Source organism: Rhodnius prolixus, unplaced genomic scaffold (assembly GCF_049639745.1).
Source record: "Rhodnius prolixus isolate KJV_2025 unplaced genomic scaffold, Rpr scaffold_7, whole genome shotgun sequence".
Lineage (NCBI taxonomy): Eukaryota > Metazoa > Arthropoda > Insecta > Hemiptera > Reduviidae > Rhodnius > Rhodnius prolixus.
Genome location: NW_027411582.1, coordinates 38,551,297 through 38,576,158, shown reverse-complemented (window position 1 = coordinate 38,576,158; position 24,862 = coordinate 38,551,297). Strand labels below are relative to the sequence as shown.

Sequence of the window (24,862 nt, the reverse complement as noted above, 5' to 3'; positions counted from 1 at the left end):
TCCTATCCACAATCAGCACAACGGTTCCAAGTTAATAATGCCCCCACCTCGTACACATATGCTTCCTGAACCAACCGTGCCCCCATTAAAAGGACCTGTGATCAGGAGTAAATCTGATTTCTGCCCAAAGCACAGAGTCTCTCTTCGGTTCTATGTTAACACAGCCAAAGGCATCATACACTTCTTGTGATTGGTTGACGCCAGAACGCATCATCCAGTTCTTTTCCAGGTTAATCATATCCATGGTATAGTAGCCAAGTCTCAAACGAATTAAACAAAAAATGATGAGCAAAATTTTTTGATTACCATTTCCGCAGTGAAGTAGTGATAAAAGAATTGTTACAGGAACTTCAATCAAAAAAATAGAATCATAAAATTGTCGCAGCGAAGGTCGGAAATAATAGCAAGTCTTTTGGACGTTGAACTTCCGCCCTTAGAAAGGTTTTCAATTCATTTATATTTTCCCCTTATCAGAGAAATGCTGTATTTCCTTTTAACGATCTCAACGACTTTTTACTTTTAATACGATCGTAAATTCATTATCCATTTCTGAAAGTCTATTCAACGAATTTCCCTATTCTTCGCTAAGTTGTACTAAAGTTCAAGCCCTTAAAGGGTGACTTTATTTTGTAAACATAAAACTAGATGCAAAAAAAGGGAACTTTGTCTAAATCAATCCGGGGCTATATTAGTGCTTTGTTTTGTATTGAAGTTAATGGAAATCCTCTCCGCTTTTCCAAGTAAACAGAAGGTTTAAGGGTAGGTTTTTCACCATTATTTTTCACTTTAATGAAATTTATCACAAAATGGCTGCCAACGTTATTGCTGTAGTATTTAATAAATGTACCATTTAAAACACGCCAGCAGCCCTTTTGTGGGAAAGTTTAGGTTAGAAGGAGTTTCCTTTCTTGCAGTGACTTTCCCTTCCAAGTTGTTTTAGTTTGGGTTTTTTCACAAAAACTCACACGATTATTGCGATGATAGTTTCCTAAAAACGTGGAATTTTTAGTGTAAAAATAGTTTTAATTATTATACAATACATAAATAAATATAATTGGAACCAAAGTGACAGGTCTAAGAACCTTTGAAATGCTCCCAGCCCAGTTACAGCAAAAATCGTTGAAAAACGTGCTGAAAATTTGTGCTTAAAAAAAAAAATGATTTCATCGGTCAAGTTTATTGGTATCCCTGATGAATTTTGATTAATCAAAGTTTGGGGTAGAGATTTCCCACTACTCCAAGACACTGTCCAGTTTTTTAGTTAGAATTTTCACTGGAAGGAAGGATATAGAATTTTGTAAAACTGCGGAGTTCAAATGAGCGTGAATTCTCTAGAGCACAGAAATTATATCATGTGTAATGAAGAGTAGTGCAAGACGGAAGCATAAGTGAAGGCGAAATCTCTACACCTCTGATGATGGATGAAAGTACGAAACCGCGGACAGGAATACAATAACGCTTGCTACGTCAAAGATATTGTCCAGCTCATCTGACGTAACCATTTTTTTTTTTTTCCAAACATAGGCGTACAGCAGGTGAACTGTTCACCTAATTCATTGTTTCCTGCAGCTGAGCAGATGCGCCTAAATAAGCCCAGCAAAATTCAGTTTCCGATGAAAAAAAAACTTGAATCATTTATAAGGATAATTAGCTTGAGAAAAAGTATGGCGTATTATTTCTCACTTTAAAGGGTAACTTAAAGGCATCCCTAATGCCTCTACCATAACTCTCTCTCCTCGGTTACATTTCCACAAAGGAAAACTTTGTTCTGGCTTTCCATTTCTTGCCACTTTTTTCTTCTTTTGTGGTTTTCCTCATAACATGGTCCTGCAGGCATCTGTAGAGGTCTTAATTGTGTAGGACTGAAAAACTAGGGACTGGTACTTCTTTTAATACTTTATTGCGGTATTCAAAAGATAAACTCCAAGTTTTATCTTTAGAGGAACTGTGAGCTTACTGTGAGCTTTGCTTACTTAGCAAACTTACCTCCTAACTTTCCAAGCTTAAAGAGAGACAGAGAAAAAACAATACAATAGAAAGGGAAATATATTCAAATCCTCCTCCTGTTTTTTGGTAATGGAGTTAAAGATATGCCAGCTGTTTGCCAAAAAAAAAGGTGAGATCTTAGCAGGAACATCCTGTGTCACCACATTACGTCGAAAACAGGAAGGCAATTGACCCCCGATAACCCCTGACGTAGTTCGCTCGATCAGGGGCGCATCCAATTTTTTTTTAGTTTTATTTTTCCCGAGAAGGTGGTTTTGTAAATCATTTAGGACATAATTGCATTTATGGAATCCATAACTTTTATAACTATTTTGATGAAGAATTGATTCAAGATAATGCGAAAGTTCGAGAGCAAATATCAAGCTTACAATATCAGGCGAAATAAAAGTGGGGAAAAAAACAGATTCTTACAAATACGTTCTTACTTATAGCAAAGCGGAAATAACACACAAAAAATCGTATCAGAGCAATTCATGAGGCAGATTTGGCTTGGGCTTTCCCGTTAGATTTACATTTCCGTATGCAATGTACGGTTTTACAAATTATCAAGTTGGTAAGCATGAAATGACCCTTTGTGAGAAGTTTTAAGAATATAAATGAGTTCGAACCTTGATGAGGCAGTACTAAGAGAAAGTCGTATCAGTGGTAACATCAGAATTTCGTGGTCCGAAAAAAATTGAATAAACTAATTTCCTAATAGATTTGAATAATGCGGGTACAATAATAGTGATCGTAGATAACATTTCCTGTAGAACAAAGACGCTGGGTGCCATCAGATCCACTAAACAATGAGTTCCTAGCGGTGAACAAACTAAAACTAAAACCTAGAATAGACTTTTAGCTGATCGATACCATAGTTAGAACCCTATCCACTGTCTCTTGATGATTCTAAGGATGATTATATGTCACCACAACTTACTGACAATGATGCAATTTCATCATTCTGTCCGATTGTTATCCAGTAAAAATGGTAACCTTCATGGAATTCATTTCATCAGAATACTAACAACCAATTTCGTCAATCTCTTACACTAAAATTGGAACATCAGAAAGAGAGATTTAGAGGTTTGAAATTTGAACCATTTTAAAAACCTCCAAACATTAACCTTCAATATCTCAATAAGTATAGTTAGTAAAACATAGCTATTTATGTCAGTTATAGAGCTCGGTTTTCTCTACAATTTAGTAAAGAAATCATTCAAATCGGAACATCAGAAAGAGAGATATAGAGGTCTGAAATTTGAACCATTTTAAAAACCTCCAAACTTTAACCTTCAATATTTCAATAAGTATAGACAGTAAAACATAGCTATTTATGTCAGTTATAGAGCTCTGTTTTCTCTACAATTTAGTGAAGGATTCATTAAAATCGGAACAACAGAAAGAGAGGTATAGAGGTTTGAAATTTGAACCACTTTAAAAACCTCTAAACTTCAACCTTTAATATCTCAATAAGTATTGTTACTAAAACATAGCTATTTATGTCAGTTATAGAGCTTTGTTTTCCCAACAATTTATTAAACGATTCATTAAAATCGGAACAACAGAAAGAGAGATTTAGAGGTTTGAAATTTGAGCCATTTTAAAAACCTCCAAACTTTAACCTTCAATATTTCAATAAGTATAGTTAGTAAAACTATGCTATTTATGTCAGTTATAGAGCTCTGTTTTCTCTATAATTTAGTAAAGGATTCATTAAAATCGGAACAATAGAAAGGGAGATATAAAGGTTTGAAATTGGGACCATTTTAAAAACCTCCAAATTTTAACCTCCATTAAACTGATATTTATATCAGTTTTGCTCAGAATTTGCCTAACAGGATGAGTTTTTTTTGTAGAGTTCCCTTATTTAATTTATCTGAGGGAAATGTTTTAATGAAAAGTTTTATAGACCACCATTAGTAGCAATGTGTGCACACCGGTGGTAAATCGAGATTTAACGATTCAGCTTTTTGTGATTTTTATCGTTTTAGACATCATTGCCCGACAGACCGATTGTCTTTATACCACATTTTCCAACTTGAGGGGACCATAAAATTCGATATTAATCTGGAAAACTTTTAATCGATAATTTGGGAAGGTTATTTACTTAGTGAGGGAAAGTTTTTAATCTGGTTTGAACACTCACACGACTTCCTGTAAGGGTTGCATTTTTAGGGGGTAGTGGGGGGGGCTTTGAGTGACCAGTTTTTTCTCAGCTTCCTCAGCCTGGTGATGTTCTTAACAAAACAACATCCTTCTCTTCCGCCACCACTATTTTCTTTCCAGACTCGCCCAACACGTCCATCTTTTCCGCCATAGATAATGCTAGAAAGAACTCACAATCCCCAATCACTTCCTTTCCCTTTTAGATGTGTTTACGTTAGAGCCGAGGTTCTTAACCCTTTTTTATCTTCATCTTACTCTCACTGTTTCTCTCTCGATAATCCCGGCCAGAAGGGAGGCCTACTTTATTGGAAAATGTTTTTAATGCTTAAAATAATATGAAATCTAAGGTAACCAGTTTTGGAAAATGCATTTCCGAAAATGATGAAAACATAGCGTGTTAAGTTCAACGGCGGAAACTTCAAATTCTTCGATATTCGACCTTCTAGCTAAATTTACACAATTTTTAAATCTTTAATGGCACATATCATAATACTTTGTTTATCTTAATCGAATGATGATACCACATTCATGAAAATTTGCTCACATAATTATGCGCTTCGCTGTTTATCGTAAAAGATATCAACAACCACACGAAAAACAAGAACAATTTTTGGGAAATGCTGTTTTTTGTTCATTTTCAGCAACTTAGATCTGGGTTGTGGCTAAAAAAATAATTACAGTTATAAAGGAGGATTTGCCCTATATTATAAAGAAAATTTGGGAATTTTATCTTTTATAGAAAAAGAGGAAAAAAAATTATTAAATTTAGGCGTTTTTGGAACGTAACGATTTTTTCAGTGCACCTTTTTCGTTACGATCAAACCTCCTTATACAACTGTCCTACCGGAACTTAAGAAAGTCAAAAATGAAATCTAGACCGGGAACAGTCCTTTTCCGTTCAGCGTGCGCTTTTCTTCTTCAAGATCTCCCCCATCCTCAAAAAAAGTGGGAGGGAGGAAAATGAAAAGTTGGCGGAAAGTAAAAGGAAGATATTTAATTCATCAGTCAACTCTGGACTGCCCCCAATAGACTGAGCTAACCTTAACATGGTTTTGATTAAAATTCAACCAACCGGAACAGCCTTCTATATCAGTAAAGCTTTTCAATCATTGCGCCCCACCCCCTGTCTATGCTTTCTCAAAAAAAAAATTGTCTTCAATAATTCTTTCCCATTTTTCCTTTTTGAATCACTTTCTCATTTATTGGATCTTAAGTTATTCTTTCCGGGAAAAACTGAGTTTAGGTTTTTCCTAAGAGACGAGTTGCACGTGTTTCACTTTACTTAAAACTATTTCCGTTTTAATTTACTACTTTTAATAACTTCGTTTCATTAAGCTTAATAGCCCATCATCTATAACCTAACACCTCTACCAATAGTAAACGTTGCCCGCTACCTTGGGCTTTACTTAGACCCGAAGACTTTCTTGGAACCCCCACACTAGACTAAAAAGAACAGAACTAAACAGAGGCTATCGACTACTTAAAAGACTTTTAGATCAAAACTCTCTCTTGGACAACAAAAGACTGATTTTTTTTAATGATTTAAGGCGCGTCAACATCTGAGATTATTGGCACCCGGAGCTTTTTTCAGTGCACTGCCGGCCTCCGGGTAATGTTCTCTCCTTACAGACAACACTGTCCATCCATTCGGACAGTGGAGCTATAAGAAGCTCCTAGGAAGAGAAAATCTAAGAGTCAGCAGCTGGATTCGAACCCTGGACCTCCGCATGGGAATCCAATACGCTAACTGCATAGCTAATCCCTTCCCTATGACTGATTTATACTTCTATTTTGAAACCCATCTGGGCCGTATGGAGCAGAGCTGTGGGGTTCAATCAAACGCTCCAAAATCTCCAACGGGATTCAGTCTCTTCAATCTAAAATACTTCGAACTATTGTAAACTACTTGCATTTTATGTCTCCCAAACTGGGACTAAACACACAGTGACCTTAACATTCCTTTTTGTCGCACAAATCGCTGAAAACACGGTACAGAAAACTCCACTTCAACCTGCAATCTCATATTCATGAAAATCGGTTCACGCGTTTAGGCGCTAAGTAGTTTACAAAAAAAGTAACAACAACAACAAGAACAATTTTTGAAAATGCCGTTTTTGGTCATTTTTGGCATCGTTTTTCTCGAAAACTAATTAATCTATGTTATTACGAAAAAAATTACATTTATAAACGAGGATTTTCCCTATATTATAAAGAAAATTTGGGAATTTTATCTTTTATAGAAAAAGAGGTAAAAATTGTCAAAGTTGGGTGTTTTTCAACGTTACGCTTTTTCGTGCAGTTTTCAACGATCAACCCTTATACAACTGTCCTACCGGACAGTTTTAATAAATCCTCTAGCTTCAAAATCTTTCTTCAAGAACTCTTTCTGATAGATAACCAAGGGACTCTGACGCCTTAAAAGACAGAGTGGCCTCGTGATCTCCTCTCTTGGTGAAGAGAGTGACTAACAGTCTAATGTTTTGTAGTGTTACCACTGGGTAACTTCTCCAATCGTATACCACTGTTATTTATTGTTACTGTTATCAATGTTATCGCCAACGCGCAAAAATAAACGCCAAAAAAAAAAACTTTTTGTAATAGAATGTCAAATAAACTTTAAATTCGTTAAAAACAATAACAATAAAATGACAATCCCGCAAAAAAAAAAAGAAAAAAAAGTTATAATTAATTAGATTTAATGACGTCCTTCCCACAACAATTTCTTTTTTTTCTGTTCAAAAGATAATTAAAAATTTAATTAATTTTTTTTTATTAATTTAATTACAGAAATACGTCACCGAAGGCAGCATTGTTCGAGAGTGTGCAGCGGAATGTATAGAAAAAAGTATGTTTTTATTATCTTTTATATATAATTATATTATATAGCTTAATAAATTAGTTTTGTTTTTAATTAATTTATTAATTTATTTATTTTTATCGTGTGGGGGGTGCCGCACTATGTTTTTAGGTTGAATGGTATATTTATTTATTTATTTTTAAAGTAAAAAAAAAAAAGACCAAGTTTAAATTTTGTTGACTTTACTGTAACTCAATGGTCTAGATTTTTCCGATTTTGTGATGTCACCGGAAGTATTCGTTTGCAGTTCTGCTGAGTGTGAGTCCCTAAAACTCTGATTTCATTCATAACTAGTTTTTCTACTTCCGGGAAGTGCGATTGGTGAAAATGAAGTCTTCTACTTTCGTACTCGATCTTCTATATGCGTTGAATTACTTAGTACAATATTATCTTCAGGTGTATGCTGAAAGTATACCCGCCTTATGTTACAGCTGTAGCCCAAAAAATCTCCTTACTGAATCTCTGCGAAGCTGTATGCACTGGAGACTGTACTCATCTCTCTTTGTAACACAGTGAGACACATACAGGGTGAACCACTAAGTATTGTCCATAGGCCTACTGTGTGTAGTACATCTAAAGTGGAGTTCAATGACGTATTGGTCAACTTCACATATTTTCCACTGTTCTTGAGTGACGTCACTTTAATTTTTTTTTTTTCTAAAATCATTACTTTTTTTGCAATAAAAATGTTATTACTCAGAAAGTTTTAGTCCGAATTCGGATTCTGATGACACGGTTAGAAAGGCAGATAAATTTTCTAAAAATTGACACCATTTCGAAGCATAAGTTATTCTCCAAACATATCCTCAATCTTCCTCCGGAAACTGGAAAAATAAAAGTAGTCGAAATTTTTAAGAAAACTCACATTAGGTCCTTATGTGATCATTATCAGACCTAGGTGCTGGCACTTTTTAGTAAAGTTTCCTTGTTTAATGGGCTTTCAAACGGTATATCATTTTCTAGGTTTCCTTTTATTTTCGTATGAGAAATTGCGTTTGTTTTACAAGAAAACGTGTTGACGAGCACTAAACAGTGTTAGTTTATCAAGTTGTTTAATTCATTGAAAACTCTTTTAGATGGACCAGTAGTCAATTTTTAAAGTAGATTGCCTTAAAATAAGGAAGTCAAAGGTTACAAATTGCACTTTAAACATTTACTTCTGGTCTCACTGAAATATTTGAGAAAATGTTAGGAAATATTTCAGGCTTATTCTTATTCTTATTAAACTTTTGTAAAAAGTGGCCAGCACCTAGGTCTGATAATGATCACATAAGAGCCTAATGAGTTTTCTTCAAAAATTTTCGATTACTTTTATTTTTCCAGTATTCGGAGGAAGATTGAGGCTGTTTCGGAGAATAACTTATAACTTTGAAATGGTGTCAATTTTTAAGAAAATTTATCTTTCTTTCTAACCGTGTCATCCAGAATCCGAATTCGGACTAAAACTTTCTGAGTAATAACATTTTTATTGGAAAAAAGTAATGATTTTAGAGAAAAAAAATTAAGGTGACGTCACTCAAGAACAGTGGAAAATATGTGAAGTTGGCCAATACGTCATTGAACTCCACTTTAGATTTACTACATACAGTAGGCCTATGGACATTACTTACTGGTTCACTCTGTATATATCATTCTGTAAATGGTAATGAGCAAGGATTTCCGCTCTCTGAACCATTTCTGCGTACAACTCGGACGACATCCTGGAAGAAACAGGCTGAATCCTGCTAAGGAATGTTCATATTTATTACTAAAAAGCTGTATTCAGATGACATCATTCCCCCCAGCTTTCAGAGGTCCTTTATTGATTTTCCTGACCTTTAATAATGTGCACGTTACACAGATATTAGGGAAAATATTTTCTGAACCATATTAAAGAAAATCTATAATGATAATAATCTCTTGTAAATTCTGCTGCTCGTTAAAAATTATTTTTTACTTTATCCAATCTATAAGAATTTTGTCTGTTTTTTCCTTTTAAATCATTTTAAACGAAAGAGTTCTTTTTTTGTGATATGTAATTTTCATGAAAACTGTCTCCGCCCCTTGATCATGTTTTACTGAGGGAAAATCAAGTCAAATGAAAGCTGTAGAAACATAAGTTCAAAGAAAATCGTAACAGCTGTCACACAAAAAAAAAACAAAAAAAACTAGAAAATCTATTCCGTAAAGCTTTGCCAGAAACCTTATCCTCACATCCGGTAGAGGCTCCTAACCAGATTTCCTGTTTGAACGATCTGCGATTTTTCGTGTTAATAAGAGTATGCTAACATGAGATATGCCACTGATAGACACAAACTCACAATTAAATTTTGTTAAAAAAAAAACACTCGAATACTTCCGGATAAAATTTAATATGACGAAGTTTGCAATACTTCCGTTTCTGATTTTAGATAATTTTAATAAAATCAATAAAAATCAAGGAAATGAAGAAAATGAGGTAACTATAAAGGGAAAAACTATTAAAAGAGGTTGGAAATTTCGTGCGATAAATATAGAGCTATTGCGTGTAATAAGAAGAAGGACCGGTGATCGGAACTCGTTCTGGGCTACTGGAGCAAACGGAAGTTGGTCTGGAGGCAATTTCCCATCGGATCTACACTGTAACTGGATAAAATGATTGCTCTAAAGGATAAGTTGTTTAGTAATATCGGCCATAGGGGGAGTTTCTTCCCCTCTCTTTACTGGGGATCATCCCGTAATTAGATTTGCCCCCCCATATTTTGGACGGGTTTTTGTTAGGATTTCGTAGTTTATAATTTCATTTTAAATCATTCGCCAGGGATGGGTTTAAGAATTAAACTGTAATTTTTGTATTGCAATCGCTTTTGTTGTGTGATAAACTCTGAGATAATCCATTTCCTCTTCTTGTTTTCTATCGATTATAAGAAACAGAACATCGTATTTACAGATTGTGATGGTACCAAAGATTTTCTAATACTCTCGATACAATAACAGTATCGATATTTCTCTTTTTGACTATTCAATGCTTTTTCCGATAAAATTTTTGTTTTAAAACTGAAGAGGAGATATTTTTTATTATAGAAAAATTATTTATTTTTTTTTAACAAAAATTTAATAAATATTTATAATTTTAATTCTCTAATTAAATACTAAATAATTATTTAATCTTTAAAGTTGGAAATTATTTGTCAGTAATTACCGATCCCAATTTATCTTTACATTTTGGGATTTGAATGTTAATTTAATCAATCCTTCAATTCATTCTCTCCGAACTAAATTTATCGATACAGACAAGTGATTTCTACAAAAAAAAAAAAAGAGAAGGCTCCTTGCGATTTTTTTTTTTGACGAGCCTAATCGATTGTAATAATTGTGATGTTAGCGCACATTAAATTACAAGTTTTTTTTATCCATAAACTTGGTACATTTTGCAATAAATAAATATCGATGTATCGATTCATCAATACTTTTGATTGATAAGGGATTCACCTGACGTAATAATTTTCAGCCGATTATAATGAGGTACAGAATTTTATCGATTACTTTATTGCAACTTAAATGCATTCACTAACATTTCTAAATTAATGGCAGGTCCAAGAAAATGTTTAAAGACTTTATTAATTAATAAATTACTTTAAAATAAAATTGATAAATAATTTACATAATTATTTAATAAATATTCTTAGTTTTTAATAAGTTATTACTTCAGTTAATTTAAATTGCGAGCCACACAGAACAAAAATTGTACGTGGGTCGTGTTATTTTCACAGGCTTTGTACTAAGTTATTCATTTTGTTCATACTGTGAACTTCAGTGAAGTATTTTGTTCCTACTAACTTTATGGGAGTTAGTAAAACTGTACATTAAAGTAAAGCTTCCCTCCCATTACGTAAATGTCACTTGAATAAGAATGTCGTTTCCTGTTAAATTTCGCAAAACGGAAGTTTTTATTTCTTTGTTTTTGAAAAATTGTAACAAATAATAATTACAGTCTTAATGTGATTAACAAAATGTTTTAAGATATTATTAATGTGAATCAAATTTTAGGCAAAGTATCGAAATAATGAAAGTTTTTTGGTACTTCCGTTTCTGGCTCAAAACAAAACACACTCTTGGGCATTTACGACAAATATTTTAATTACTCCCTCTATTCTAGTTTTACTGAAAATCGAAACCAACGATTTTATTTCTAATTGTTACGCCTTAATAGCACAATAGTAGATCCTTGGCTATCGAAAGATCGATTAAAGGCCATCACGGGATGCTTATATCAATGTATGAGTCCCAATCATAAAGCTGTAGCAGACAGAAACAAAAACATATCAACTAATTTTTGTAAAATTCAATCGATAATTGGTATTGAATCAAATTACAAAACTAAAACTAATTAGACAACATGTAAGTGATTTATAGTTTTAACATCAGTAAACAGAATCACAAATACGACACTTTCGTAATGGATGTAATGAATTGATTATACGATATAAAATCTCCTGTTGTAGCAGCAAAACGCAAGATGACAAAGAGAATTGATAAACAAAAGGATAACAAAGATGGTTAATCCTGATGCATTATATTAACCATTTTCTTCTAACAAAAGGAAAATTTCCACACAAAGCCAATCATTGTTTATTAAAGCGAGTAGATTATTTAGAGATAATAGGGCAAGGGAAACCACTTCCGCCGGAGGTGAGAAAGTTTAGTTAATAAAAAAGGAAGTGAAACTTTCAACTTGATCAAAGTATCAAATTTAGATTGCCCCCTGAGACATCCTTAGTTAATTAAAATTAATGCCCAAAAATATTTGGATCTAATGAGAGAGAGACTCTAAATTTGTGAGTAAAACAAAAGAAAATCTTACAAATAGCTTTCAAATATTTTGGGGAAATTTTTGGCCGTTAGAATTTTCCTTTTTTTTAAAAAAGAAAATCCTGACAGACGCTCAAATTATGATGAAAAATAAAAAATTTTTGTGCTCAGGTTGTGCAATAAAAGCACTAAATTTGAGGGAAATATTAGCAAATGTTATGTGGACACCGTGCATGCTTCTCTGGCCGTTGAAATTCCGTTATATATTTTTATACCTGACAGGTACATATTAATCTATTTAGTACATAATTTTAGCCTTGTACTTTGTTTCAGATTAATGTATGTAAGACGGTTTTCAAAAACAGATTTTATTAATCTGTAAAGAATATAATTTTATAAATAAATTAATACAAAACATTAATACATACATACATAAATAATTAAAACAATAAAATACCTGTAAAGAATATTATTTATTATTTATTTGCTTGAGACCGCGGTCTATACAAAGAGATTTGTACATTATTATTGTTAAAAAACTTAAATCAGACAGAGATACAAAGAAAAAACAACACACATAAAAAGAAGTACAAAATAAATAAAGCACTTAATAGCAAATAATTAAGAAAGAAATTATAATGAGCCTAGTAATTTGAACTGGAAAAAGATTCTTAACGGAAATATAATATATTCTAGGTTCTAAATATAACTAAAGGGAAGGGATTAGCTATGAGGTTAGCATACTGGACTCCCACGCGGAGGTCCCGGGTTCGAATCCAGCAGCTGACCCTTAGATTTTCTCTTCCTAGGAGCTTCTTACAGCTCACTGTCCGGTGATGGACAGTGTTGTCTGTAACGAGAGAACACTGTCCAGAGGCCGGCAGTGCACTGGAAAAAGCTCCGGGCGCTAATGACCTCAGCTGTTGATGCGCCAAAAAAAGAAAAAAAAAAAAAATATAACTAAACTAAAATTATTATTTTTCTTTTATATATATATTAATAAATGTGTGTGAATATTAACAGATGTGCTCCTTGTTAATCTAAAACTAAATTTCTCACTTTAAATGCCCCATCCACGAAATAATAAATATCGTTTAATTGCTTTAAACTCGATACTTGTAGCAAATCCACAAGAGGGTCGCTCCAATTTTGGATATATTCCCGCAGAAATCTTTCTCTCAGGTTTGCCAACAAGGGACAACCTATAAAGAAGTGATTTAAGTCATCACTTTCACCTGAATTACATATCGGGCAACTTTTTGAGCTATCCAGCACATAACTAATCAATCCCTTTGTGAAATAATCTTATTAATTTAATACAAGAAATTCGCAACTGACATATAATTCTTGTTTTGATGATAGAGCATTTAAAGTTACTATAGGGCTCAACAAAGTCCAGAGAAGATATTTTCCTGTAAAAAGGGTTATAGTTGGAATTCAATATCCGGACAACATCCTGTGGGAAAGAGAGGTTGGTTAATCCAGAAACCAAATCCGTTTTCAGTTTCTTGAATTCATAATTATTTTGGTTTTCCCATATATTCTGTTCTCCTATCACTATAAAAAGCTGTTTTACCTGAGAGGCCCAATTAAGTTCTACGGAATTATGAGGAGAAAAATCTAATTCCAGCAATTTTTCAAAGCAAATTTTGGGAAGACGATCTGGTGACATTTTCTGTATCTTGTCTAACCAATTAATTATTCTGGAAAATATTTTAATTTTTAACTCTCTTATACTCAACTCAGTTCGGAGTAGATAATTTGGGGTATTTCGAGGGAGTAGAAAGATGGATTTCAAAAATTTGGATTGACCTGAAAATAATAATTAAATAACTAGTTTATATGTCACCAACACTGAACAATATGAAAACACTAACAAACCAAGTAATGTAAACACTCCAAAGTAACGCTAAACCTTCCCAGACTGTAACCTAACATTCAGGTTGTGTAGCGTTGTCGTCAGCCCCCTCTTGGCGGCACTTTTACATATATCTGTAAATATTTATTTCATCTGATGTATACAAATTGTATTTTACAGTGGAGTTGGCAATTAATATGTTATATTTTGAACAAAATATTAGACATTAGAATGAAACTTCTTACGGTTTATGGAAGAGACTAACAATGCATTATTCTCGGAAAATAACCATACACAAACACAAAAACCACAGCGCACTGACAATATCACTCACAACCGAGTTTCGACTTTGGTTCGCCGCACTCAATCGCAGATACGCACAGTCTAAGAAATATATGTGTAGATAATAAATATTTTAACCTCAAAATTATCACAAGTCGATTAAAATGACTTGAATTATTTTTTTTTTTTTTTTTTGCGCATTAACAGCTGAGGTCATTAGCGCCCGGAGCTTTTTCCAGTGCACTGCCGGCCTCCGGACAGTGTTCTCTCGTTACAGACAACACTGTCCATCACCGGACAGTGAGCTGTAAGAAGCTCCTAGGAAGAGAAAATCTAAGGGTTAGCTGCTGGATTCGAACCCGGGACCTCCGCGTGGGAGTCCAGCGTGGGAGTTGTACTCGCTTCGGCGGTACATATACTAAAACTGAATTAATTATTAAATACTGAGAAAAACTTTACTGTGAATTTACTGCTGTAGCAAACCATAGAAACTATGATAGACATGATTAAACATAGAATAAAATAACATAATACAAAAAGAATAGAAATTGATAGAAATAAAGAATTCGGATAAAGATTACAGCGATGGAGGAGAGAGAGGAAAGGTAATCATCTCTGATTGAGACAAAAATAAATGAAATAAAAAACAAACATAATTTCATCTTAAGAAAAATAAAATAAATAGATGAGTAAAAATTAGAAATAATTGTAAGGAAAGAAAAATCTAATCTTCTAACTAGAGGGGAGGGAAGGAAGTAAATAAAGAGAAAGAAGAGGAAAAATAAAAAGCCAGAGCTCAAAGAGACAAATAAGACATAATATCCAAAATTGTAAAACACAAAATCATTATGACCAAAGTATAGAACAGATCTATCATTACAAATAATTATTAAATCTAGAGAAAATAAATAAATAGTTATTCGTCCAATAGCAAAACTATGCAGCTTCATAGCATTTCAAATTGATACGAAAGTTAGCTAAATTTAATTTAAATGTCATGAAGTTGTTTCAAGCGTAATGTTTTCAGTTATTGTGTCCTGCTTATTTCATTTTAAATTCAATCATGCACTTATTCTGAATCAATTAATCATATTATTAATTTATTATTGCAGCATCACATCTAAGTAAGTAAAGTAATTGCCTATTTTTTCAGGCGGGGCTTTACGTCCAACTACCAATTAGGTGTCGTGGACGGAGGCGACTAGCAAACATACTTTACTGTAAATTTCTCATATTAACCATTAAATAGAATCCAAGACCTAGACCAGGGGAATCGAACCCACTAAACCAACAATACATCTTAGCTTTGCGGGTCTAGCCTATAACCGCCTAACATACTTTACTATAAATTTCTCATATTAACCATTAAATAGAATCCAAGGCCTAGACCAGGGGAATCGAACCCACTAAACCAACAATACATCTTAGCTTTGCGGGTCTAGCCTATATCCGCCTAACATACTTTACTATAAATTTCTCATATTAACCATTAAATAAAATGCAAGGCCTAGACCAGGGGAATCGAACCCACTAAACCAACAATACATCTTAGCTTTGCGGGTCTAGCCTATAACCGCCTAACATACTTTACTATAAATTTCTCATATTAACCATTAAATAAAATCCAAGACCTAGACCAGGGGAATTGAACCCACTAAACCAACAATACATCTTAGCTTTGCGGGTCTAGCCTATAACCGCCTAACATACCTTTACTATAAATTTCTCATATTAACCATTAAATAAAATGCAAGGCCTAGACCAGGGGAATCGAACCCACTAAACCAACAATACATCTTAGCTTTGCGGGTCTAGCCTATATCCGCCTAACATACTTTACTATAAATTTCTCATATTAACCATTAAATAAAATCCAAGGCCTAGACCAGGGGAATCGAACCCACTAAACCAACAATACACCTTAGCTTTGCGGGTCTAGCCTATATCCGCCTAACATACTTTACTATAAATTTCTCATATTAACCATTAAATAAAATCCAAGGCCTAGACCAGGGGAATCGAACCCACGAAACCAACAATACACCTAAGCTTTGCGGGTCTAGCCTCTTAACCGCCTAGCATTCTTTACTATAAATTTCTGTTATTAACCATTGAATAAAATCCAAGGCCTCGACCAGGGGAATCGAACCCAGTATCACAATGCATATTAGCTTTGCATGTCTCGCATCTTAACCCGCTCGGCTACCGTGGCGAGCATCACATCTAATAGTACCTCAAAATCACCACCTACTTGGAAATAAAATATCCAAAGATTTGAAAATGAAAAACAAAATAATTGAAAATCACTAAAATAATATTTAATCCACCTTTTTTTCTAAGAATCGAATAAATTATTCATTTTCCTTCGGCTGGCGGTGTGTTTTTATTGAAATCGTTTCCAGTAGATTGTTATCATCTGTTATTGCGGAGAAATTATTTGAATTTATATTAAATTCAAGTTGAAATCAGCTGTTAGGGCCAGAATGTTTTATTTTGTGTTGGTAAATAATTTTAAATAACTAAAAGGTTTGATAAAGCACAGAAAGAAAAGGAAGTAAAGTTAACGGAAGTAGACGGTCCCCTGCTCCTTTTTTAACGTACTTATTAAGGTCGAAAAATTTGTGGATAGAGTACGTTCTGGCTGTGGAATATCCGAGGGTCAAAACGGAAATAAGGAAGTTTGAATGTCACTCTGATCTCGAAGAACGTGAAGATTAATGGTGGGTGATCTGAATGTCGTGCTAAAAAGAGCTGGGGTTTCGAGACCAGCTGCCAAAGATTTGGTTGGAGCTCGTTGGTACAATAGCTAACTGTAGTGTGGCTGTCAGTATTTGCTTTAAGATCAGCTGTTTAGTTAGGAACTAGTGGAAGTTACTTTAGCAACTAAAGACTTTAGGGAATAAAAACTTTCAAGTACACTTATGGGATTGTAATCTCACAAAATCAAGTTCTACTTAATCCTTGTTTATTGTTAGTTGTTAATCTTCTTAAAAACTTGACAGTTAAAAAAGTTAAGTATAAAGGTTGATTAAACGCTAATAGGCACACAAATCAGCTAGTACCCATTATTTCATTCATGCTTCTAGCACCATATTTTTTTAGAATATATTAGATGTGACAGACCCTTGCGCTGGCCTTTTATCACCCATAAATATGGGTTCTGAAAGATTAATAAAAGATGTATCTCATCATCATAGTTAGTATTAAAAAGGCACTTCATTTTAACTCTATTCCAAATTATTCTTGTGATTTATCTTTATTCTGAATAATCATCTCATTCACTCGCATATTAAAAAGAAAAAGGGAAAGTTAGAGTTGGTCTTTTACCGTTGTAATTAGAATTACAGAGTTATAAACTAAATTTCAGACTTAAAGTCGTGTTTTGTTTTTTGTGATTGTGTTTTGTTTTTTGTGATAGTGTTTTGTTTTTTGTGATAGTGTTTTGTTTTTTGTGACAGTGTTTCGTTTTTTGCGATAGTGTTTTGTTTTTTGTGGTAGTGTTTTGTTTTTTGTGATAGTGTTTCGTTTTTTGTGGTAGTGTTTTGTTTTTTGTGGTAGTGTTTTGTTTTTTGTGGTAGTGTTTTGTTTTTTGTGATAGTGTTTCGTTTTTTGTGGTAGTGTTTTGTTTTTTGTGGTAGTGTTTTGTTTTTTGTGATAGTGTTTCGTTTTTTGTGGTAGTGTTTTGTTTTTTGTGGCAGTGTTTTGTTTTTTGTGGTAGTGTTTCGTTTTTTGTGGTAGTGTTTTGTTTTTTGTGATAGTGTTTCGTTTTTTGTGGTAGTGTTTCGTTTTTTGTGGTAGTGTTTTGTTTTTTGTGATAGTGTTTCGTTTTTTGTGGTAGTGTTTTGTTTTTTGTGGTAGTGTTTTGTTTTTTGTGGTAGTGTTTCGATTTTTGTGGTAGTGTTTTGTTTTTTGTGGTAGTGTTTTGTTTTTTGTGATAGTGTTTCGTTTTTTGTGGTAGTGTTTTGTTTTTTGTGGTAGTGTTTTGTTTTTTGTGGTAGTGTTTCGTTTTTTGTGGTAGTGTTTTGTTTTTTGTGGTAGTGTTTCGTTTTTTGTGGTAGTGTTTCGTTTTTTGTGGTAGTGTTTTGTTTTTTGTGATAGTGTTTCGTTTTTTGTGGTAGTGTTTTGTTTTTTGTGGTAGTGTTTTGTTTTTTGTGGTAGTGTTTCGTTTTTTGTGGTAGTGTTTTGTTTTTTGTGGTAGTGTTTTGTTTTTTGTGATAGTGTTTCGTTTTTTGTGGTAGTGTTTTGTTTTTTGTGGTAGTGTTTTGTTTTTTGTGATAGTGTTTCGTTTTTTGTGGTAGTGTTTTGTTTTTTGTGGTAGTGTTTTGTTTTTTGTGATAGTGTTTCGTTTTTTGTGGTAGTGTTTTGTTTTTTGTGGTAGTGTTTTGTTTTTTGTGGTAGTGTTTTGTTTTTTGTGATAGTGTTTCGTTTTTTGTTGTAGTGTTTTGTTTTTGTGGTAGTGTTTTGTTTTTTGTGATAGTGTTTCGTTTTTTGTGGTAGTGTTTTGTTTTTTGTGGTAGTGTTTTGTTTTTTGTAATAGTGTTTCGTTTTTTGTGGTAGTGTTTTGTTTTTTGTGATAGTGTTTTGTTTTTTGTGGTAGTGTTTTGTTTTTTGTAGTAGTGTTTTGTTTTTTGTGATAGTGTTTCGTTTTTTGTGGTAGTGTTTTGTTTTTTGTGGTATTGTTTTGTTTTTTGTGATAGTGTTTCGTTTTTTGTGGTAGTGTTTTGTTTTTTGTGGTAGTGTTTTGTTTTTTGTGATAGTGTTTGGTTTTTTGTGGTAGTGTTTTGTTTTTTGTGGTAGTGTTTTGTTTTTTGTGATAGTGTTTCGTTTTTTGTGGTAGTGTTTTGTTTTTTGTGGTAGTGTTTTGTTTTTTGTGGTAGTGTTTTGTTTTTTGTGACAGTGTTTCGTTTTTTGCTATAGTGTTTTGTTTGTTGTGATAGTGTTTCGTTTTTTGTGATAGTGTTTCGTTTTTTGTGGTAGTGTTTTGTTTTTTGTGGTAGTGTTTTGTTTTTTGTGACAGTCTTTCGTTTTTTGCGATAGTGTTTTGTTTTTTGTGATAGTGTTTTGTTTTTTGTGATAGTGTTTTGTTTTTTGTGATAGTGTTTCGTTTTTTGTGATAGTGTTTCGTTTTTTGTGATAGTGTTTTGTTTTTTGTGATAGTGTTTTGTTTTTTGTGGTAGTGTTTTGTTTTTTGTGACAGTGTTTCGTTTTTTGCGATAGTGTTTTGTTTTTTGCGATAGTGTTTTGTTTTTTGTGGTAGTGTTTTGTTTTTTGTGATAGTGTTTTGTTTTTTGCGATAGTGTTTTGTTTTTGTGATAGTGTTTTGTTTTTTGTGATAGTGTTTTGTTTTTTGTGATAGTGTTTCGTTTTTTGTGGTAGTGTTTTGTTTTTTGCGATAGTGTTTTGTTTTTTGTGATAGTGTTTTGTTTTTTGTGATAGTGTTTTGTTTTTTGTGACAGTGTTTCGTTTTTTGCGATAGTGTTTTGTTTTTTGTGGTAGTGTTTTGTTTTTTGTGATAGTGTTTCGTTTTTTGTGGTAGTGTTTTGTTTTTTGTGGTAGTGTTTTGTTTTTTGTGACAGTGTTTCGTTTTTTGCAATAGTGTTTTGTTTTTTGTGATAGTGTTTTGTTTTTTGTGATAGGGTTTTGTTTTTTGTGATAGTGTTTCGTTTTTTGTGATAGTTTTTCGTTTTTTGTGATAGTGTTTTGTTTTTTGTGATAGTGTTTTGTTTTTTGTGACAGTGTTTCGTTTTTTGCGATAGTGTTTCGTTTTTTGCGATAGTGTTTTGTTTTTGTGATAGTGTTTTGTTTTTGCTCATTTTCAGCAGTTTTTTGTGAAAGGAGTATTTGCCCTATATTTTAAAGAAAGTTTGCGAATAGAAAAAGAGAAAAAAATTGTCAAAGTTGGGTGTTTTTCAACGTTACGCTTTTTCGTGCTATTTTTGACGATCAACCCTTATACTACATCTGTCCTACCGGACAGTTTTAATATTATGTAAAATATTTTAGCAAAAGACTTAGAATAAAAACTTTCAAGTACACTTATAGGATTGTAATCTCTCCAAATCAAGTTCCATTTAATTTTGGTTTATTGTTAGTTGTTAATATCATGTAAAATAATTCTATTAAAATGGGCTCATCGAAAATCTAAGACTTGAAGATGAATTACTAAATATAGTAGGAAATGTTGGCTGTATTTCTAAACTGACCAGAACTCAAGATTTTTCAAAAATAAGGAAGAGATGAGTCTAGGCTTTCCTCTATAGCCTCATTTAGGTTCTACAAACCCAATATTAGTTGAAACTGTTTTGAATCAGAAGTTTTCCTAAAGAAATGTTTTAAGACATTATAAGAGAAATTCGCGTGTGTTTCGAGCTGAGGGACTTGAAACCATTACTTCCGTTACTGGCAGTAGTTCTTACTACTACATTGAAAGAAGTAGAAGAAAAGAAGCACGGTTCCTGTATGTTTGCAGGGAAATACGAAACCACTTGTTTGGGGGGACAACAGTCCATTGTTCTTGTTGTAGAGTAGACTACACAAAACGGAAGGTACAATTACAGTCAGGAAGTCCTATTATTGCTTTTATTGTTCCATTTCAAGTTATTAGACCCAACCCCCAAATATCCACAGTGGTTATGTTATAAAAGCGAAATGGATTTTTTTTTTTTTTCTAGTGCCCAGTTACAAAACTGCCAGCAATATAGCCGAAAATATGGTCCTCAGAGAGCCCACCTGGTCCAAAAAATACAATGGAGACCCTTGCGGGCGCCCAGCCCTTCCAAGAAAGTTCTGGTTATGGTTTTTTGACCCCCCCCCCCAATAAATAATGCAGTATTTGTGGTCTATTATTCCACTAAATTTAGCGAAAGATGTTCAGCTAAATTACTTCCGCTACGTTACAACGCCCCATTGGGCGAAATCTGGTGTGAACACTCACATGACTTCCACTTATGCATTAGAAACTACTAACTTCAAAATTCATATTAAATTCTTCCAGCAACAGGATGCCCAGAAGCTAATCTTCTTGGAAAAACTATCTATATAAAAGAGCCAGGTCTACATTTCTGTAGTTCATGCCAAGTTTATAGTAAATCTGGAAGACATTTTTTGAGAAAAAAAAAAGTGTCAGGAAAGGAACAAAAATCGATTCATTGGATTCTAAATTGATTGAAGAAGTATCAATTAAGTTGGATTCATTGAGTAATTCGATACCAGATAGTCGAATTTTGAGGTGCCACGGTAGGCGAGTGGTTAAGATAATAGACCCGCAATGCTAAGATGTATTGTTGGTTTAGTAGGTTCGATGCCCCCGGTCTAGGCCTTGGATTTTATTTAATGGTTAATATAAGAAATTTATAGTAAAGTATGTTAGGCGGTTATAGGCTAGACCCGCAAAGCTAAGATGTATTGTTGGTTTAGTGGGTTCGATTCCCCCGGTATAAGCCTTGGATTTTATTTAATGGTTAATATGAGAAATTTATAGTAAAGTATGTTAGGTTAGGTTATAGGCTAGACCCGCACTGCTAAGATGTATTGTTGGTTTAGTGGGTTCGATTTCCCTGGTCTAGGGCTTGTGCATTTTATTTAATGGTTAATAAAAGAAATTTGTAGTAAAGTATGTTTGTTAGTCTCCTCCGTTCACGACACCTGCTTTTTCTGATACCTACCAAATGGATGAGAAGGTATAATTTTGTATTCAATAAGAGGCGTCTCCAATTTTAGAAGGCCAGCCCATTTGGGAACAAATCTGTTGTCCATTAAAAGAATTGCCAAAGCATGGATATGCAAAACATATGACGCCAGACAGAGCCGTAGGTTGTTTAAGCCAATAGTAATATCAACCTCAACTGGAATGTTCCGGGCCTTTTATAAATATATATAATACATAAAAATGTATATATTACTTTATATACAGATATATATTTAGTATTTCATAGAGTTATATACAACGATCTGTGTGTTCGTATGCGTCAGCTATAAACGTTTTTTCTGACGCAGGAAAAACATTTATATTGTACAAACAAAACTTGCCTCCATAATCTCATCCATCATTTCCCTCCCCCCCATAATGAAAAACAGAAGAAAAACTGAAGTCTTATATTATGCTTTTCATTCAGAACAGGATGTACCAAGTTTTCTCATTTATAATTTTCTCTCCTTTGACTAAAAACCATTGTAATTCCTAGTGATGAATATAAATTACATAAACTGGACTTGGAAAATAGATCTGAGCTTATGGTCTCAAATATTAAAATCTGATGAAAATCACTCACAAGATTTTCTCTTGTCGTAATTTTTTTACATAATTAAATTTTACGTAATTGGTTTCGAAAAGTGACTTTTTAAAGAAACAGTCAGGGATTGAGCCACGGGAAAATAGTTTTTTTTTTCTTTTTCTTTTAATTTTCCGATTTTTATTATCTCTCGAACTGGCCAAAAAGAAAAAGTTGTTAATCAGTTTTTCAACCAGTAATAACAGCCGGATGTAAATCAAATAGAAAATAGCTGGAAACAATAGGTGTAACATGACTCACAATTTTCTTTTACCCACTTCCCAAGAAAATAACCATTATTCCCAATTTTCTGGTTACCTTTACATTATTAGTACAGAAAACAAGACATCAGACGAGAAAAATCTTTTATTTTTCAAGTTTTTATTGAGAAAAATTTTTATTGCGTAATTAGATACTTCATCAAATACCTACGGGGGGGAAATTAGTAAAAAAAATTAAACTCTTATTTTTCATAGAAATAATTAACCATAAACAATTGGCCAGTCATAGTGAAGTGAATGGAGGTGTGAAAAGTAGGTTGATTGACAAGCCAATCAGTAGCGAGATTAACCACGCCTACTCTATTGTACGTCACACCACGCCCCTTTTGCCTTGTTACAAAATGGCAGACCTGCACTTTTTGCATTTTTCAGTACTGCGTACTATCAATTCTTAAATATATTCATTGAGAATTCTTGTTTTGCACTTTCAACGTATTCAAAGATCCGTTGAAGATCTAGTATTTTTCTTTTCTTGGGTAATTTTTATGCTATCCCTCGTAGTTGTCAATTAATGCATTAGAACAGTTAGCAATTGTGAACTTAACATATAGTAAGTGTACTGTATACATGGTGGTTTTTTATTTTGAACAAGTTAACAAAGGATCTTTGTAAGCGGGGTAATTAGAGAGGGAAGCTGTAACGTGCCATTTCAGTAAGCAGTACGGTGCTACCACCTATATCCATCTGAGACCATCATCGCCCGAAGCTTTTTTTTCAGTGCATTGCTAGCCTTCGGACAGTGTTCACTCGTTAGAGACAACATTGAGCTTCGGGTTTATGCTTTGCTGATGTTCTCTTTAGCAGAGAAGATTTTTTCTGAGGTAGGGTGATTGGGAAACTTAAATTTACCTCCTGATATGGAGGATATGGGATAGTTATTGTAGCCAGTCCTACAGCTAGCAGCCACTGAAGCTCGCCTCATCTAGGCTTGCTCATCATGGTGATAGTAAAATGCCAAGGAAACGGAAGGAAGTACACTGGAAGAGGGAGCAACAAAGGACTAGGAGAAAAGGGACAGGAAAGCCTAAATCCTCTAACAATGAGCATCATCTCTTTTAGTGTGCCCTGTACGACAAACGAGAGATTACTGTGGATGTATTCTAAATTCCCATCGACACGAACGACGCGTTATTGGTCTCAAATAAAAGCTAATAATATATTTAATTTGATTATTATTTTAAATATTATGCAGATTAATATTATGAAAATATTACACCTTAATATGTGAAACTGCCAAATTTTAACGAGCCTTTTTAAAAGTGTCAAAATATTCGCGTTTTTCCCGGGTAGTACTTACAGGAAAAGGGTTAAGTGGACTTCCGCTGAACTGCCATTTTTATAATGCACGATCCTTGCTCTTGATTGGTTTAATTGCTAAAATGGAGTTTTTAGTACCTGAGGTGTCTACTACATTGGAGGATTGTTCTATTTCTCAAAAATAACTGCATCTTGAGAACGGCAGTAACAGGAAGTCGCGTGAGTGTCACACCGGAAATGCTTTTTTTCTTCATTCCTGTACAACAACCTGGACCTCCCTCCGTCCCATTTCCGCTGCTAAATTGTTGTATCCACACTGACTACCTTCATATTATTATAACCCAGCAAAGACGAGCAAGTTAATTAAGGAAACCTGTTAATTAAATAGGATTGAGGCTTTAAGGGGTGATTAAGGCAAGGAGACCGGGACCACCAGAGTAGTCCCTACTACCTGGATGCTGGGATTACTGGGGAGTTTAATGACGTCACTTCACTCATCATTGACAACTGCGTCGCTAACATCTGCTATAATTGTGTGTCTCCTTAGTTGTTTGTTAATGATGGAGGTTTATGAATAGTTTATTCTTGCATGTTTGTACCTGTCAGAAGGGAAGGAATATCTTTTTACGTTATGAATTGCTCTACTAATATTTAAGGAAAATATTTTAATTTTCCTTATTCTCCTCCTCGTATCAGATAGTAATGGCTAACTTTTTCTGAATCAATTTTCCCAGTTTGCTGTAATTTTCTGTAAACGGGCTCTAAAAGTTTTCTTCCGCCGTTATCTTGGAATCTATCGCAACACTTCCGCTCACTAGGTGGGGGTAGGAGATTGTAATACTGGTTTAAATAATTCGCTCGTCTAAAAACAGTCGACAATGAATAAACATTCCCTCTGGACTCCGTCCTGAACTGTGAGAAATCCATTATTATATAATAATGCCATCTAAGATAACGCTTTCAGTGTCATGTCCCTTAAGATTTAATAAAATCTAGCTAGATTAGGGCAACAACAGTTTCCCTAACGATTACTACAGGGGATTCACAGCTATGTTTGCAGACATCCTAAAATAGGATAACAGGCGCCAGTCAGGGGAGGGGGTTTTATTCTAACTTTGTTGCTGCTCCCAAT

The 24,862-nt window shown here is 33.7% G+C and overlaps 1 protein-coding gene across 1 annotated transcript in view; it reads left to right on the top strand.

The window, feature by feature from the left end:
• The window catches only part of LOC141447601 (uncharacterized), a 236,362-nt gene that overhangs the window by 170,463 nt on the left and 41,037 nt on the right, over positions 1 to 24,862 (top strand). The window contains exon 3 of the mRNA XM_074115314.1: positions 6,943 to 7,000. Coding sequence (XP_073971415.1) covers positions 6,943 to 7,000 — 58 coding nt within the window. The remainder of the gene's footprint in view (positions 1 to 6,942; positions 7,001 to 24,862) is intronic.